Source organism: Aplysia californica, unplaced genomic scaffold (genome assembly GCF_000002075.1).
Source record: "Aplysia californica isolate F4 #8 unplaced genomic scaffold, AplCal3.0 scaffold00601, whole genome shotgun sequence".
NCBI lineage: Eukaryota > Metazoa > Mollusca > Gastropoda > Aplysiida > Aplysiidae > Aplysia > Aplysia californica.
The window spans coordinates 99,628-112,282 of NW_004797871.1; the positions used below are offsets into that span (position 1 = coordinate 99,628).

At 41.0% G+C, this 12,655-nt stretch overlaps 1 protein-coding gene across 1 annotated transcript in view; it reads left to right on the forward strand.

Annotated features, from left to right (window-relative positions):
• LOC101854117 (DNA topoisomerase 3-beta-1) overlaps positions 1-12,655 on the forward strand; it is a gene marked incomplete in the record, with an annotated part of 36,759 nt that overhangs the window by 2,244 nt on the left and 21,860 nt on the right. Inside the window, 6 exon segments of the mRNA XM_035972177.1 lie at positions 4,674-4,952; positions 5,424-5,501; positions 6,376-6,489; positions 8,802-8,969; positions 9,887-10,021; positions 11,154-11,266. Coding sequence (XP_035828070.1) covers positions 4,719-4,952; positions 5,424-5,501; positions 6,376-6,489; positions 8,802-8,969; positions 9,887-10,021; positions 11,154-11,266 — 842 coding nt within the window.

Sequence of the window (12,655 nt, forward strand, 5' to 3'; positions counted from 1 at the left end):
AGCACCTCCTTGCGTGCGCAGATCGACTGCTGTTCATCAGCAGTTCGAGTTCGTTCAGTGCGGAGTTTTAGGTTTTTTAAATTAAAATAAATGACCTCACGCCTTTCATTCTAAAGTAAAATTAAATGAAGAAAACAATCACCCATTCCTCCGGAAGAGGTTTTTTGTCAGGGTAACCATTTTAAAAAAGCATTGTTCCGAAATTTATTCAAAAACTTGCTAGTTTCACTTTGATTTTTTTAACACAAGTAAAGTAACTCTGTTCGCAAAGGGTGCGCTTTTGCGAAGAGGGCGCCACAGAAGTTTGAGGACACTTTTTTAAATTGGCTCAAAGAGAGGAGTGGCCCCTCTTGTTATGTAGACTTTTTGATGATGCCTAGTCTAAACAGACGGGACCCAGATTCTTAAATTTAAGCAGTTACTTACCAAAATGGAAACCTGTCCAATGCGGAAACGGAAAGGAAAATCCACTCCCTTCTGAGGGTTTTCCGTGTCTAAGATGGAAAATGCTTTGCCCATTCAGTCCTGATTTGAAACAAAACTCACAAGTTTGGTTCTGTCCGCTGGCTCTATACTATACATACTTTATGCTATGCTGCCTGGTGAGGAAGGGGAGTAGGGGTGAAATTTGAGGGAAGGTGTTACCCGATCTATGTGAGCCCTGAGCGATGAAGATGGTCTGGATGGTGTGGGTTTGAAATCTCACGAGTGCCAGTGAAAGTGCTCGAGTGGCAGTCCAGCATGGATACTTTCATTGGTAGCCAGAGGTCAGAGGTGTGAAATTAGTTTGACCAATGCCTGCTGCCCTGATCGTATGGCCAGCCGAGAAAAGAATTCCTCGAATCGTTGTTACCTGACAGAGAGAGGTGGCATTAGTTGACCGTGCTTATTTTTATTACACTGATGGGTGAGGCTACGGGTGGAAGCAAAGTAGGAGATGTTCAAACATTTGTTTTTAATAGGTCAAACAGTGGTCCTATGAAATGCAAGCACTAGTGGTAATTGGATCAATAGACCTACCCATGTCATTATCAGAAAGGATAGCAACTGAGAGGTGTGAAGTTTTAACCACTTAAATTGTGATTGGTTGCTGACCGGACAAGTGTCCTTTGACCTCCCCCCCCCACCCCCCATCTCCCCATCTCCCCATTGAATTCCCCTGTCTAAGATGGAATTTTATTCCTACTCCCTTGCGATTCCGTCTTATACAGGTTTGACTGTAATTGCATAAGAAATCTAGATTACATCTAGAGTCTAGTTTGCTGTAACTTTTTATATCCACAGCGAATTACAGCTGAACCTGTGTAAGAGGGAATCACAAGGGAGCCGGAATAAAATTCTGTCTTGGACATTTTTCATCTTAAACAGGGGAGTTTAGTGTGGAGATGGAAGACGTTGGGGGGGGGGGGGGGATTACAAAGGCCCTGCCTGAGATCCTAGGATCGCTTGTCCAGTCGGCAAACAATCACAAGTAAATTTACAAAACTTCACACCACTCAGCTGCTATCCTCTCTGATAATGAAGTACGTCTGCCTTTTTTATCCAATGACCTCGAGTGCTTGCATTTCATAGGACGACTGTTTGACCTATTGAAAACAGAAATGTTTGAACATCTCCTTTGCTTCCACCCTTAGCCCCACCCATCGGTGTAACAAGCGCAGTCAACCAATGCCACCCCTCACTACTGCGGCACACAGAATTTAGTGTAGAATTCTGTGCAGCCGTATAACAACGATTCAAGGAACTCTTTTTTTCGACTGGCTGTACGATCAGGGCGGCAGACATTAGTCAAACTAATTTCACACCTCTGGCCTCTGGCTACCAGTCAGTGAAAGTTTCCAGGCTGGAGCGCCACTCAAACACTTTCACTGGCACTCGTGAGATTTCACACCCACCCCACCCTGACCATCTTCATCACTCGGGGCTCACATGAATGGGGGTAACATCTACCCTCAAATTGCACTCGTACTCCCCTTCTTCGCCCGGCAGCATAGCGTTAAGTTTAGAGCCGGCGGACAAAACCAAACTGGTGAGTTTTTGCAAATCAGGGCTGAACGGCAAAACATTTTCCGTCTTAGACAAGTAAAACCCTCGGAAGGGAGTGGATTTTTCTTTCCTTTTCCGCTTTGGATAGGTTTCCGTTTTATACGGGTAATTAAAGAGAATAATATCAAATGGGGAGCAGGGAGATTCCGTTACAACAGGTTTCCGTTAAGGCAGGTTCGACTGTACTAGATATGATGTGAATGTGGATGATTTTTTATAGACCACCAATATTCTCACCCCTGGTGAGAATAACTCATGACCCGCTATTCTCATCCCCCACCCCACCCCCCTATAGTTTCATCCCATGTTTTGTTCACATATGGAATTCAGATAGGCCTAATGGGAGGACTTCCTTAACGAGCGCAACCACTATTAGACAGAGTAGAGTAGTAATTGAATAGAGGGCTAGGGGTAGGGGCACAGTTAGGAAGGTTAAGGTTAGGTCTCTTCTTCATTGTGTTTGTTGGGGTGGTCGCTTGTTAAGGAAGTCCTTCCGGCCTAAAGGTAATAATATGGGTAATAACCTCTGCAGGGCATTAGGCCAAAACCAAACTGGAACTGGAAAGAAGAAATATTATGTCCTGTAACCATCTAAGTAATTAGTTAAAAATTAATTTAACCCATTGCACCCGCATTACGAGTATACTCGTAGCTGCCGCGCACTTCCATCCACCAAGCTACGAGAATAGTCGTATCAAAGTACCAGTCCACAAAATCGATTCCGAACCACTTTTCCAGGTTTCTATTATTACTATTAAAAATAATGTAAAGCGAGCACTGAAATCTTCATGGACGAGAAGAGAAAAAAAACAACCGCAAAAAAGAACTGTGGCACGGCTATATTTGTGTTTGTCGAAATACATGAACCATGTTTTTAGTTTTGTTTTAGGCATAAGCGGCAAAGAAAGTGAAAGTAGGTGTAAATGTAGGAAAACAAGACGATCGGTTTGATTTTAGTCCCTTGAAAACTTTGAAAAAAGCTAGATTTACTTTAAGCTGTCGATGAGTCGCAATCGGACTAGTATTGTTTTCTCTGCCCTTTCCTTCCTCTTTCTCTCTAATAATATGAAAAGCACATTTTAAGTGAAATTTAAGTGAAATTTCATGTCTCACGACGCAGTGGAATCAGGCTCTCGTCAATTTTTGGACATGTAGAGCTATATTTGGTATCATCTTAAAGCTTGTTCATTTGTCTTGCTTTGGATGAAAAAATAAATTGTTTTATAGAAGTCGAGATATTTGCAAATGAAGGAGATGGGAGTCACCTGGTTTCAGAGGTAAAATTAATGAGAAAATGGAGGCCAAAGATGAGTTATTTCCTTAGATTGAGAGTTCGTGGAAATTGAAAATGTATATGTTTTGTGCCTTTAATCAACGTTTTTCAGTAAAATCCACACTGAAATGTTTTTTTAATGGACATGAAAGGTGTTGAGCCAAAAAACGAAAACTTGATAAAAATTTCACAAACCTCAGAAAAAATGCTTGTTTCTTCACTTTGATTATATTGACGAGCACCTGATTTCAACACGCCTCACATATTGATAGCTTAGATAGTTTGGGCAAACGGTGTCTATGGTTAGTTTGTCAAGTTCAGACTGATTTTTCCCCCTGGCTCGCGGCAAGCCAGGTGGACACAAGCACACTGCCCGCGGCAACATAGGGTGAATTGGGTTAATATTATATATACAGGGCCAGGGATCAACAAACTTTTTTCAAGGTCGGCTGAATAACTGATAGATGCAGAGTGCGGGCCAGGTAACTATGATACCGTTATTATGATGAGTCCCTAGTTAGTTGCCAGCCTGTGATGAATAATGAGGGGATCTCCATATTTGTGGTTGGAGAAATGTTTTAAATGAAAGTTTTGTCATAAACTGAGCAAGAATGTGTTATTTAATAAAAGTCAAGCTAGAAGTTGTGAAATTAATTCATGCAATTTTATGTGCAGTGTGGAGTTTAACTCATCTCCGAGGGGGGTAAACCCACTACTATGCGGGGACCCTGTTTTGGTAATAAATTTAAATCTAAAAATGACAAAAACGTCATTTAACGGGTCATTAAATCAAAACAAGTGAACCTATTTTGATAGTTCTTCATCTAATGAATGAACTCCCAGTAAAAGAGACCTGTTTTCAACAATTGCTGAAAAGTAATTTAATGTCGAAGTCGTCATAAATGAATGTGCCCAGGCCGCTGGCAGCGGCTCATCAGCACAGGGGTTCCGACCGCAAGCAGCTGGGAGCGGCTTGCTGGAGATTAAGAGATAATGAAATAATTGAATTATTCCTCAGTGCGCTTCTAACTTATCGTCCTCGTTAGTTTTGTTTCCCCCGCATAGGCACTGGCCTATATTTTTATACTAAAAGATAGATGTTGTGTCCACAGGATCTGAAGTGTATGGACAAAATGTGTAGGGTGTAGACTGACTGAGGGAAAGCTGACAAATTGGAATTTCTATTCTTGTTTAGGGTCTATCATTTTCGACTATCTATATAGGCCTATAATATACAATAAAAATGACAGTATCTCTGTGAAACATAATTGCCATTTTATGTTCTAAATATTTGACTTTTCAATGAGTTCAGTTTTAAACCATATTTTCACACACCTGTATGACTTCTTTTCAGTTAATATCTTGCCTTGTTGCCTCCTGGCACGGGTTTAGCTAAGCCATGAAGGTGGTGTTGATGGTGGCTGAGAAGCCATCTTTGGCTCAGTCCTTGGCCAAGATCCTTTCCAATGGCAACATGACATCAAGGAAAGGCTCCAACGGGGCTTGCTCTATTCACGACTACAATGGTCGGTTCAATGGTGAGCCGGCTCACTTCAAAATGACGTCAGTTTGCGGCCACGTCTTGGGGGTGGATTTTCCTGGAAAATTCAACAACTGGGATAAAGTGGATCCTGTAAGTTTTGCTACACTGTGTTGTTTGTCGTCTTGTTGCATTTTCTTTTCGTCTGAAATTAAATTACATTGTTTACTGTAAAATTCATTTTGGTCTTATGGTTTGCAGTGTTTTATTTCATGTCACAGATCACATATGCCATGGCATGAGTTTGGGATGAAGAAAAAAAGAGAAATATGGACAATCTCTTTGATAATCACTTAATACCTTGAAACGAAAAACCAGAAATAAAGAAGGGAAACAAAAAAAAAGTAGATCCAACAAGTGGTAGGCTACTAGAGGGCGCTGTATAAACTTTTTTCAGGCTTAGATGATTTTCTTTTTGCGTTTTGAATGATATGCTATTGTCACCAAACCTATTTAAATGAAAGAATCTGTTAGGGGAAAACAAAGCTCAAAGAACTATCCTTGTCTAGACTCTCTTCTCTTTTAATAGGCTCCTACTAATTAATATTTCTGTTTTCTTTTTAGGTTGAACTGTTCACAGCTCCGATTCAGAAAAAGGAAGCAAATCCGAATCTACACATGCCTGCTTTTCTTCGTAAAGAGGTGGGCACATATTTCCTTGATTGATTTTGGTTGTGTGTTTTCCAGAGTGTTTTGAAGAAAAAAGTATTTGATTTGAACAATACAAACTTACCCCTGCAAAGAAAAGTAATTCAAATGATAATAGATTGCATTTATGTAGCGCTTTATCCCATGCGAGTATAAGCTCTGAACGCTTTGCATCAATCACATGATCGCTGATCACAATACTTCATTCATGCAAGATTAAGTATTTCACAGTAACAAGAAAAACCAGTTCAATCATATAAAGAAGAACTGTCACTACCATACATTAATTATATAATACACAAGTATCTGGATGTCCTGTCTTGTCTGTTAATATAATCATTATTATAATCAACCCAGCTCCTCTTGAACAATGAAATAGTATGTGCTCAAAGACAGTGGTTTCACAAAGTCAATTTATTTGCATGATAGTTTCATGCACCTTTTTTATGCAAGTTGTATTGATCATTTATAGTCATGGAAGAGAGAGGTATTTTAGAGTAATGAATATAGACTGAGAATTTGTGTACACTGTTCTCTTCTGTACTTATCAGAGGAGAGTATTCTTTCTTTGTGCACTTAGATAATGAGGAATGTGGTTCCAATAGTTTTTCTTCTTTCTCTGTTGTTTTGGACCTTCCCCTGCCAGCCAACATTGCTGACTTGATGCTGAACTTGAGTACTATTGAAAGTTCAAGACTTATCTGATCTCTCAGTGAATTCTGAGTTTTCTCTTTTGACCTGAAACATTTCCTCTCCAGCACCTGATGTGTTGTTAAGGAACCAAGTACTTCACTTATAGAATAAACTGCAGTATGTCTTGCAGGGCGTTCAGTTTATTGCAAAAACTAAAACAAATTCTTTCTCTCAGGCTACGAATGTGGATTACCTGGTGCTGTGGCTTGATTGTGACAAGGAAGGGGAAAATATTTGCTTTGAGGTCATTGACTCTGTACGAGGTGCCATGAATCGTGTTTCTGGACAGGTACTCTTGCTAACTCTTTGTCTTTATGTGGTGAATGTTCTCCTTATTGTTTACTTTTGTTTTTTGTTCAAATATTCTGTATCAAATTAGTAGGCCTACTTTAATTTTCATGCATGCTTTATAAAGATTATCATTTTTGTTCTAATATTCTTTGTTGAAGGGTTATTTTGAGACAAATTGTAATATACTGACGGTCATTAAAAACGCACCACTTACAAAACAATTCAAATAATGGTGATGTGTTTGGTTTTTTTTTACAGAATATATACCATTGCATTCCATGGTCATTGTGTGAACATTCACAGCTGAAATGAAATGAAAAGCTAAAATGGCACCGCAAGCACAAAAGCATGAAGTAACAAAAGTCCTGTTTAAAAAATCAGAGCAGTAAATTGAGTTTTTAACACTTGCTTTAGTATTGTGTATGTTCTCCATTGGCCTGAATACAGGATTGGCAGCGTCTTCCCAAGGAATTCACAAGAGTCTGAATGAACACCTGTGGAATCTGTACCCACTCATTTGTCAAAGAACGCCTCAGCTCTTGGAGATTGTATACAGGTTTTCCACAGGACAAACGGCGGCCAGACGGTGGCCAAACTTGTCCCGCACATGCTCAATTGGTGCCATGTCAGCAGACAGTGATGGCCAAGGCAGGACATCGATGTTGTTTGCCTACAGAAAAGCAGTGGTGGCTCAAGCGGTGTGCGGGTGGGTGTTGTCGTGTTGGAATAACTGCAGCTCTAGGTGTTGACCAAATAACGGCACGACGTGGTTCTGTAGAACTGGTATGTGTACGTGTTGGCATTCACAGGCTGGTCGAAGAAGTACAGTGGTGTGCCATAAAATTGTTGCTGAACGCTCCCAATACCATGACGCTTCCTCCTCCCCATCTATCGACCTCCAGCATGCAACAGTTAGCGTAGCGCTCACCGGGGCGTCTCCAGACCCTTCTTCTCCCGTCAGCATGTCAGAAAAGACTACAGTCCTCCACTGGCGTCCTGTCAACTGTAAATACTTCCTGGCCCACTGCAAACGTTGACGGTGCCTCTGTGTCAGGACAGGACCAACATACGGGCGTCTGGCTGCAAGTCCTGCTTCCAGCAAACGGCGCCGCACGGTCCATTCAGATACTGGTCCACGCCGACCAACCACTTGACGACCATTTTGCGGTGCTGGCATGAAACTGTCACAAAGGTGATGTTGGCGAATGTAACGGTCTTGCGCTGGTGCTGAAACTCGTTGTTGGCCTCTCCGTCGCCGATCTGCTGTAGATCCAGTAGCTGGATTTCCTTGAGACAACCGGATAACAGTCGAGCGGCTACAGTTCATGTGCCTGGCAACTTGCCGTGCTGCTATTCCGGTTTGGGGCTTTGATTTTGCATGGAAAGTCGTGGCATTATTTACGAAAAAAATCCGTCACACAGAGTAAAGAATGTCAGTTTCTGTTATGGGCGAATATAATCTCTCCCTAACAGCCAAAATATCTGTCTCGCAAAACAAAGTTTAAGCTTGAGGTCGACACATTGGATTTTTGCATGTTGCACGTGGGCATTGACAGTTTTGAACGGGGAACTTCAAATTTTGTGATTGGTAACCTCTGTTGCCTGTGAACTTTTGTCAATCTCAATTGATGTCTCTGGATAAATTTTCGTGCAAAATGTGCTCAATCCAAAATGGTGCATTTTTAATGACCATCAGTATGAAAAGCAAAAATAGTTTGCTTTTTGTCTTCTTTATGAAGAGCTTACGGTCAATTTGTTCTCTAAGTTCTGTTATTATGTATTGTTACAAATTGTTGCTTTAGGTTTTAGTGAATTTATGTTTGGGCTATTTTTCACAAAACATTTGTTTGGTATGGGTGGTTCTTCTTGTTATGGTTTTAACATCCCTTCAACACTGTAAGGTGGAACCTCCAAAGTTAATGTTTATCTGCAACAAGACCAAGGAAAATGGATGGAAACCCTTGAAAAAAAAGTAGAACGACTCAAGTTCAAGAATGTCCTAGTGGGATTCAAACTTGGGCCATCCATTCTATGGTCCAGCATGGTACGAACTGAGCACGAGCTGCACGAACGAGTTCTGTTCCCAGTTTGTCATGAATTAACAGCCATGTATATAAATCTTTTTATCCTTAAATTACCTATCTCATACTGAGGATATAAAATGCTGAACAGTCTTACCCCAACCACTGTATTGATGATTGTTTAAATTCCTTATTTATCTGAACAGAGAGAGAACTAGATTGGTATCATGTCCAATTGCTTTTTTCTTTAACCAAAATGTCTCTCCTCTCAATGGTCTCTTTCTCACAGCAAATCTACAGAGCCCGATTCAGCGCCATCACAGACACTGACATCAAGCATGCGATGAACAACCTGGTCAGCCCGAACAAAAACGAGGCTCTCTCTGTCGATGCACGACAGGAGCTGGATTTGAGAATTGGCTGTGCCTTCACCCGCTACCAGACTCGCTTTTTCCAGGTAAAAGACCTTGTTCAGGGGGAGGAACTCCTAAGCAATAGTTGTGCTTTATTGGTGGATATTTATATTTTTAGACCTGCCAGGGTCAGTGTTTTACATGAAGTATTTGTAAAAATGAACGTGTGTTCAAGTTTTTGCATTAAGTCTTGTCCTGCGTCTGGGCTGAGATGCGAATCTTATCCGTAACCTATTGCATCTGACTTTTCCGGCGGGTCGTCGGGGTCACTCAGCATGTACTGTTAGTGTACAGCAAGCGGCACTAGAAACGTGTGTTTTCGCTGTGAATACCGAGGGGGTGTGTTAATCGACAATGAGCTACCAACTTGGCGTGTTTGAATGAGACATTTGCCTCAGTTACAAACCAACGCGGACGGTTCTTGAAGTAGGCCACAAACGCACACAAACTCAAGCAGACTGATGCACTCACACTGGAGCTGTGGGACAACAGGACCTGATCATCACGCGGACGATGCTCAGCACACGTGCGCTGAGCCAGGGCCTGACAGACACGGGACCGGACGAAAGGCGAGGTGCCAAAATACAATTATCGGGGAATATAAACCCAGCACCCGCAGGAGCAGGGTTAAAAACTGTTTCCTGTATTTCTTGTTTACTGTGGATTACGTTGATAATTATTGTTAGAGAAAAGTGTTAGTTCATGACGGATTGTTTGAAGACTTATCTGTTTCCTATTTGCTGAAACATTTTCCTGTCTGTCTGTCTGTCTGTCTGTCTGTCTGTCTGTCTCTCTCTCTCTCTCTCTCTCTCTCTCTCTCTCTCCCCCCCCTCTCCCTCTCCCTCTTCCTTTTCCTCTCCCTCTCCCACTCCCACTCTCCGTCTCCCCCTCTGTAGATTACAATGCTGCTGCTCATGTGATTAAAGGTTTTCAAGGTTCCTTTCCTTCGTACTTTTTTCAGGGTAAATATGGAGATTTGGACAGTACTCTGATTTCTTATGGCCCCTGCCAAACTCCAACTCTGGGGTTCTGTGTGGAACGTCATGACAAAATACAGTCCTTTAAACCCGAGGCCTACTGGGTCATTCAAGTACAGGTATGGAGAGTGGCTAATTGAGAAGTTATGTTGCAGATGACAGGTGGAGGGGGAGGGGGGGAGTTTGCAATCTTTTGGGGGTTTGTTTTAGTAGTTTGTTTTCTTTGGAGGATTTTTTTGTGTTTTTGTTAAAACTTTTCTTGTCTGGTACTTACGGTAGAGAGACCCTGTGGTTGGTTGGCTAGTGGACACAGGTTGCCTAAGGCCAAGATGGGGATGGTTTTTAGATGAGTGACCACAGCACCGTGTCCATGTATTACACTCAGCCTTGAAGATAGTAGTATCGGGCTGAAAGTTGTAATGACTTGCAGGTGTTAGAAGTATTTTTTGTTATTTCAAGTAAGCTGTATTGTACCAGGCATTTTCAAAGTAATTGCGGTCTATGGGAATAAGTATAGTTTTATTTACTTCCTCTTTATTACTTTTCTTTCTCCTTTTGCCATAAGGTCGTAATGTCTTGTTAACACATTTCTCCCCATATATATAGGGATTTTCCCTTTTGAAGTTTTATTACCTTTGATAAAAAGAATTACGTTTTATCACATTTTTTTTTTGTCTTTCAATCTTTCATTTTACTGCACAGTCAATCTCTCAATAACAAATGGTTACATCGAAAGACAGACATTTCCTCTAAACAAGAGTAAAAATGATTGAAAAGTTATCGTATTCGGGGGTGTTTTTCTGCCACGTCTATTTTTTGCTTGAAAATTCCAAAAATTTACTTCTGCAGTGGAAATCATTCCTGGCAAATTTGTGAATTTACCGAATACAAAAAAGGGGTAAAAATAAAGCATAAGTCTATGACTCCGCTCCCCCTTCCTCATCCAAGTGCCCAACCTACTGTGTAGCATCTGGTATCGCATAGTGGGGTTGCAGCAACATCTTTTTAGAGCAAGAAACAGTATGGTGTGGTCGTTATCACACATGAAGACATAGGGGTTGTACTTACTTTAACTGAAAAGGGTTAATAGATCCTCATTCCCTCCTCCCCTGCTGGAAAATAGGAACAAAGTGTTTTTGAAAGATTAAGAAATTGAACTTAATTTTTTTTTCCAATGAAATAGAACAAAGATTTTCCTTTCCCTTGAAATTTAAAACGTTTTGACTGGCTATAATAATAAATATGTTGCAGGTGACTCTACCCGATGGGAAAGCCTTACGTCTGGACTGGGACAGAGTGCGACTTTTTGACAAAGAGGTGGCACAGATGTTCGTGAATCGTATCAAAGGCGGTGATGGAGCACAGTAAGCTGACTTTGTTGTTTGTGGTTTTAACGATTGCATTGTTTCTGTGGTGACTGATTGGGTGTACAATGATAGACAGTACAGTGCCTCTGGACTTGATATTCTTTTTACCTTTAACCTCCAAACTGGCCCGCCTGGGAGAAAACACGCACGGAAACAGTGTTTACTACACAGACATTACTGATTATTTGAAGATCTTTCTGAAGTAGATGCTGGTAAGGATGAGGACTGCCCTGAGTGGGATATGGAATGTGATTCTGACGATGATATGTATGAATGAAGGCATGAATTACTCTGAGGAGCTCAGGCAAAGGGGCACAGTAGGCTCTGGAGGTCATGGCTCAAAGGGTTAATTTGATGAAATGTGAATCTCTGGTCCTTTTTTTTCTGGAATTTGGGGGGAAAATTTAAAAAATACTGGCAAACTCTTAAAAAGTTCTTGTACATCTTTTTGAATGATGGGCACATTACAGTTTATTTGTTTTGCGGACTATTCATCAAGTTTAAAGACACTTCTACTCTGAGGTGGAGTGGGTTGTTAAATACAGAGGTGCTGAAGTTCTGACTTGAAATCCTTAAGATTTTTGCTGACTTCAGGCTAATCAAATAAGTTGTTACACCTGATATAAAAACAGTCTTGGTATATATTTGAAAAAATGACCCATGAATTTTAAGTCTGTGTGGGAGTGTTTCCACCGTGTCCAAAAACTGTTGGGTTTGTTTGATAGTCAGTGGGAAGTATCATGTGGTCTGCTCCATCTACTTCTTTTCACAGTTACTTTTGTTGTGGTTCTGTTCGTGGTGAAATGTGACTGTTGTTGTGCAAGCAAATGTGTAAGGCCTTCTCCCTTGACCCCAAAATATCTGTCTCCAGCATGCAGACAAGTCGTTTCAGCTTGCCTTTCATAAGTTTTTAATTTCTTTGCCCATGGAGTGGTATAGCTTGTTCACTTTCGTCTGACAGCCTTGAAAACAAAGTAATAAAAATCACTCTGTTTAATCGTCTCTGATCTTTGCATACAGATGTAAAAGTTGGATGCTCTTCAGAATCTAAAATCCCATTCATTAAGGTCACTGCAGACTAAGGACCCAACACGTTTTCTTTGGTTTTAGCCTAAAGAGGGTCTAAACAATGATAGGGGATTTACAGCGTACACCTAAAACATCTGAAAGTTAACATATTTTCCTCAACACCACACTTTAATGTAGGCTTAGAAACATGATTCAAGGGATGCGGTGAGTACTTTTCGAGACTCGCTTGGAGTCGTCCCGACAGCTGGGGGATAAAATCTACAAGTTTACACGGAAATGTGGGACAAGGTGGTTTCACTTACTCAAAATGAGCAACTTGAAAGCTAGACTACTGTAAGTCATTTATTTTAGTGATCC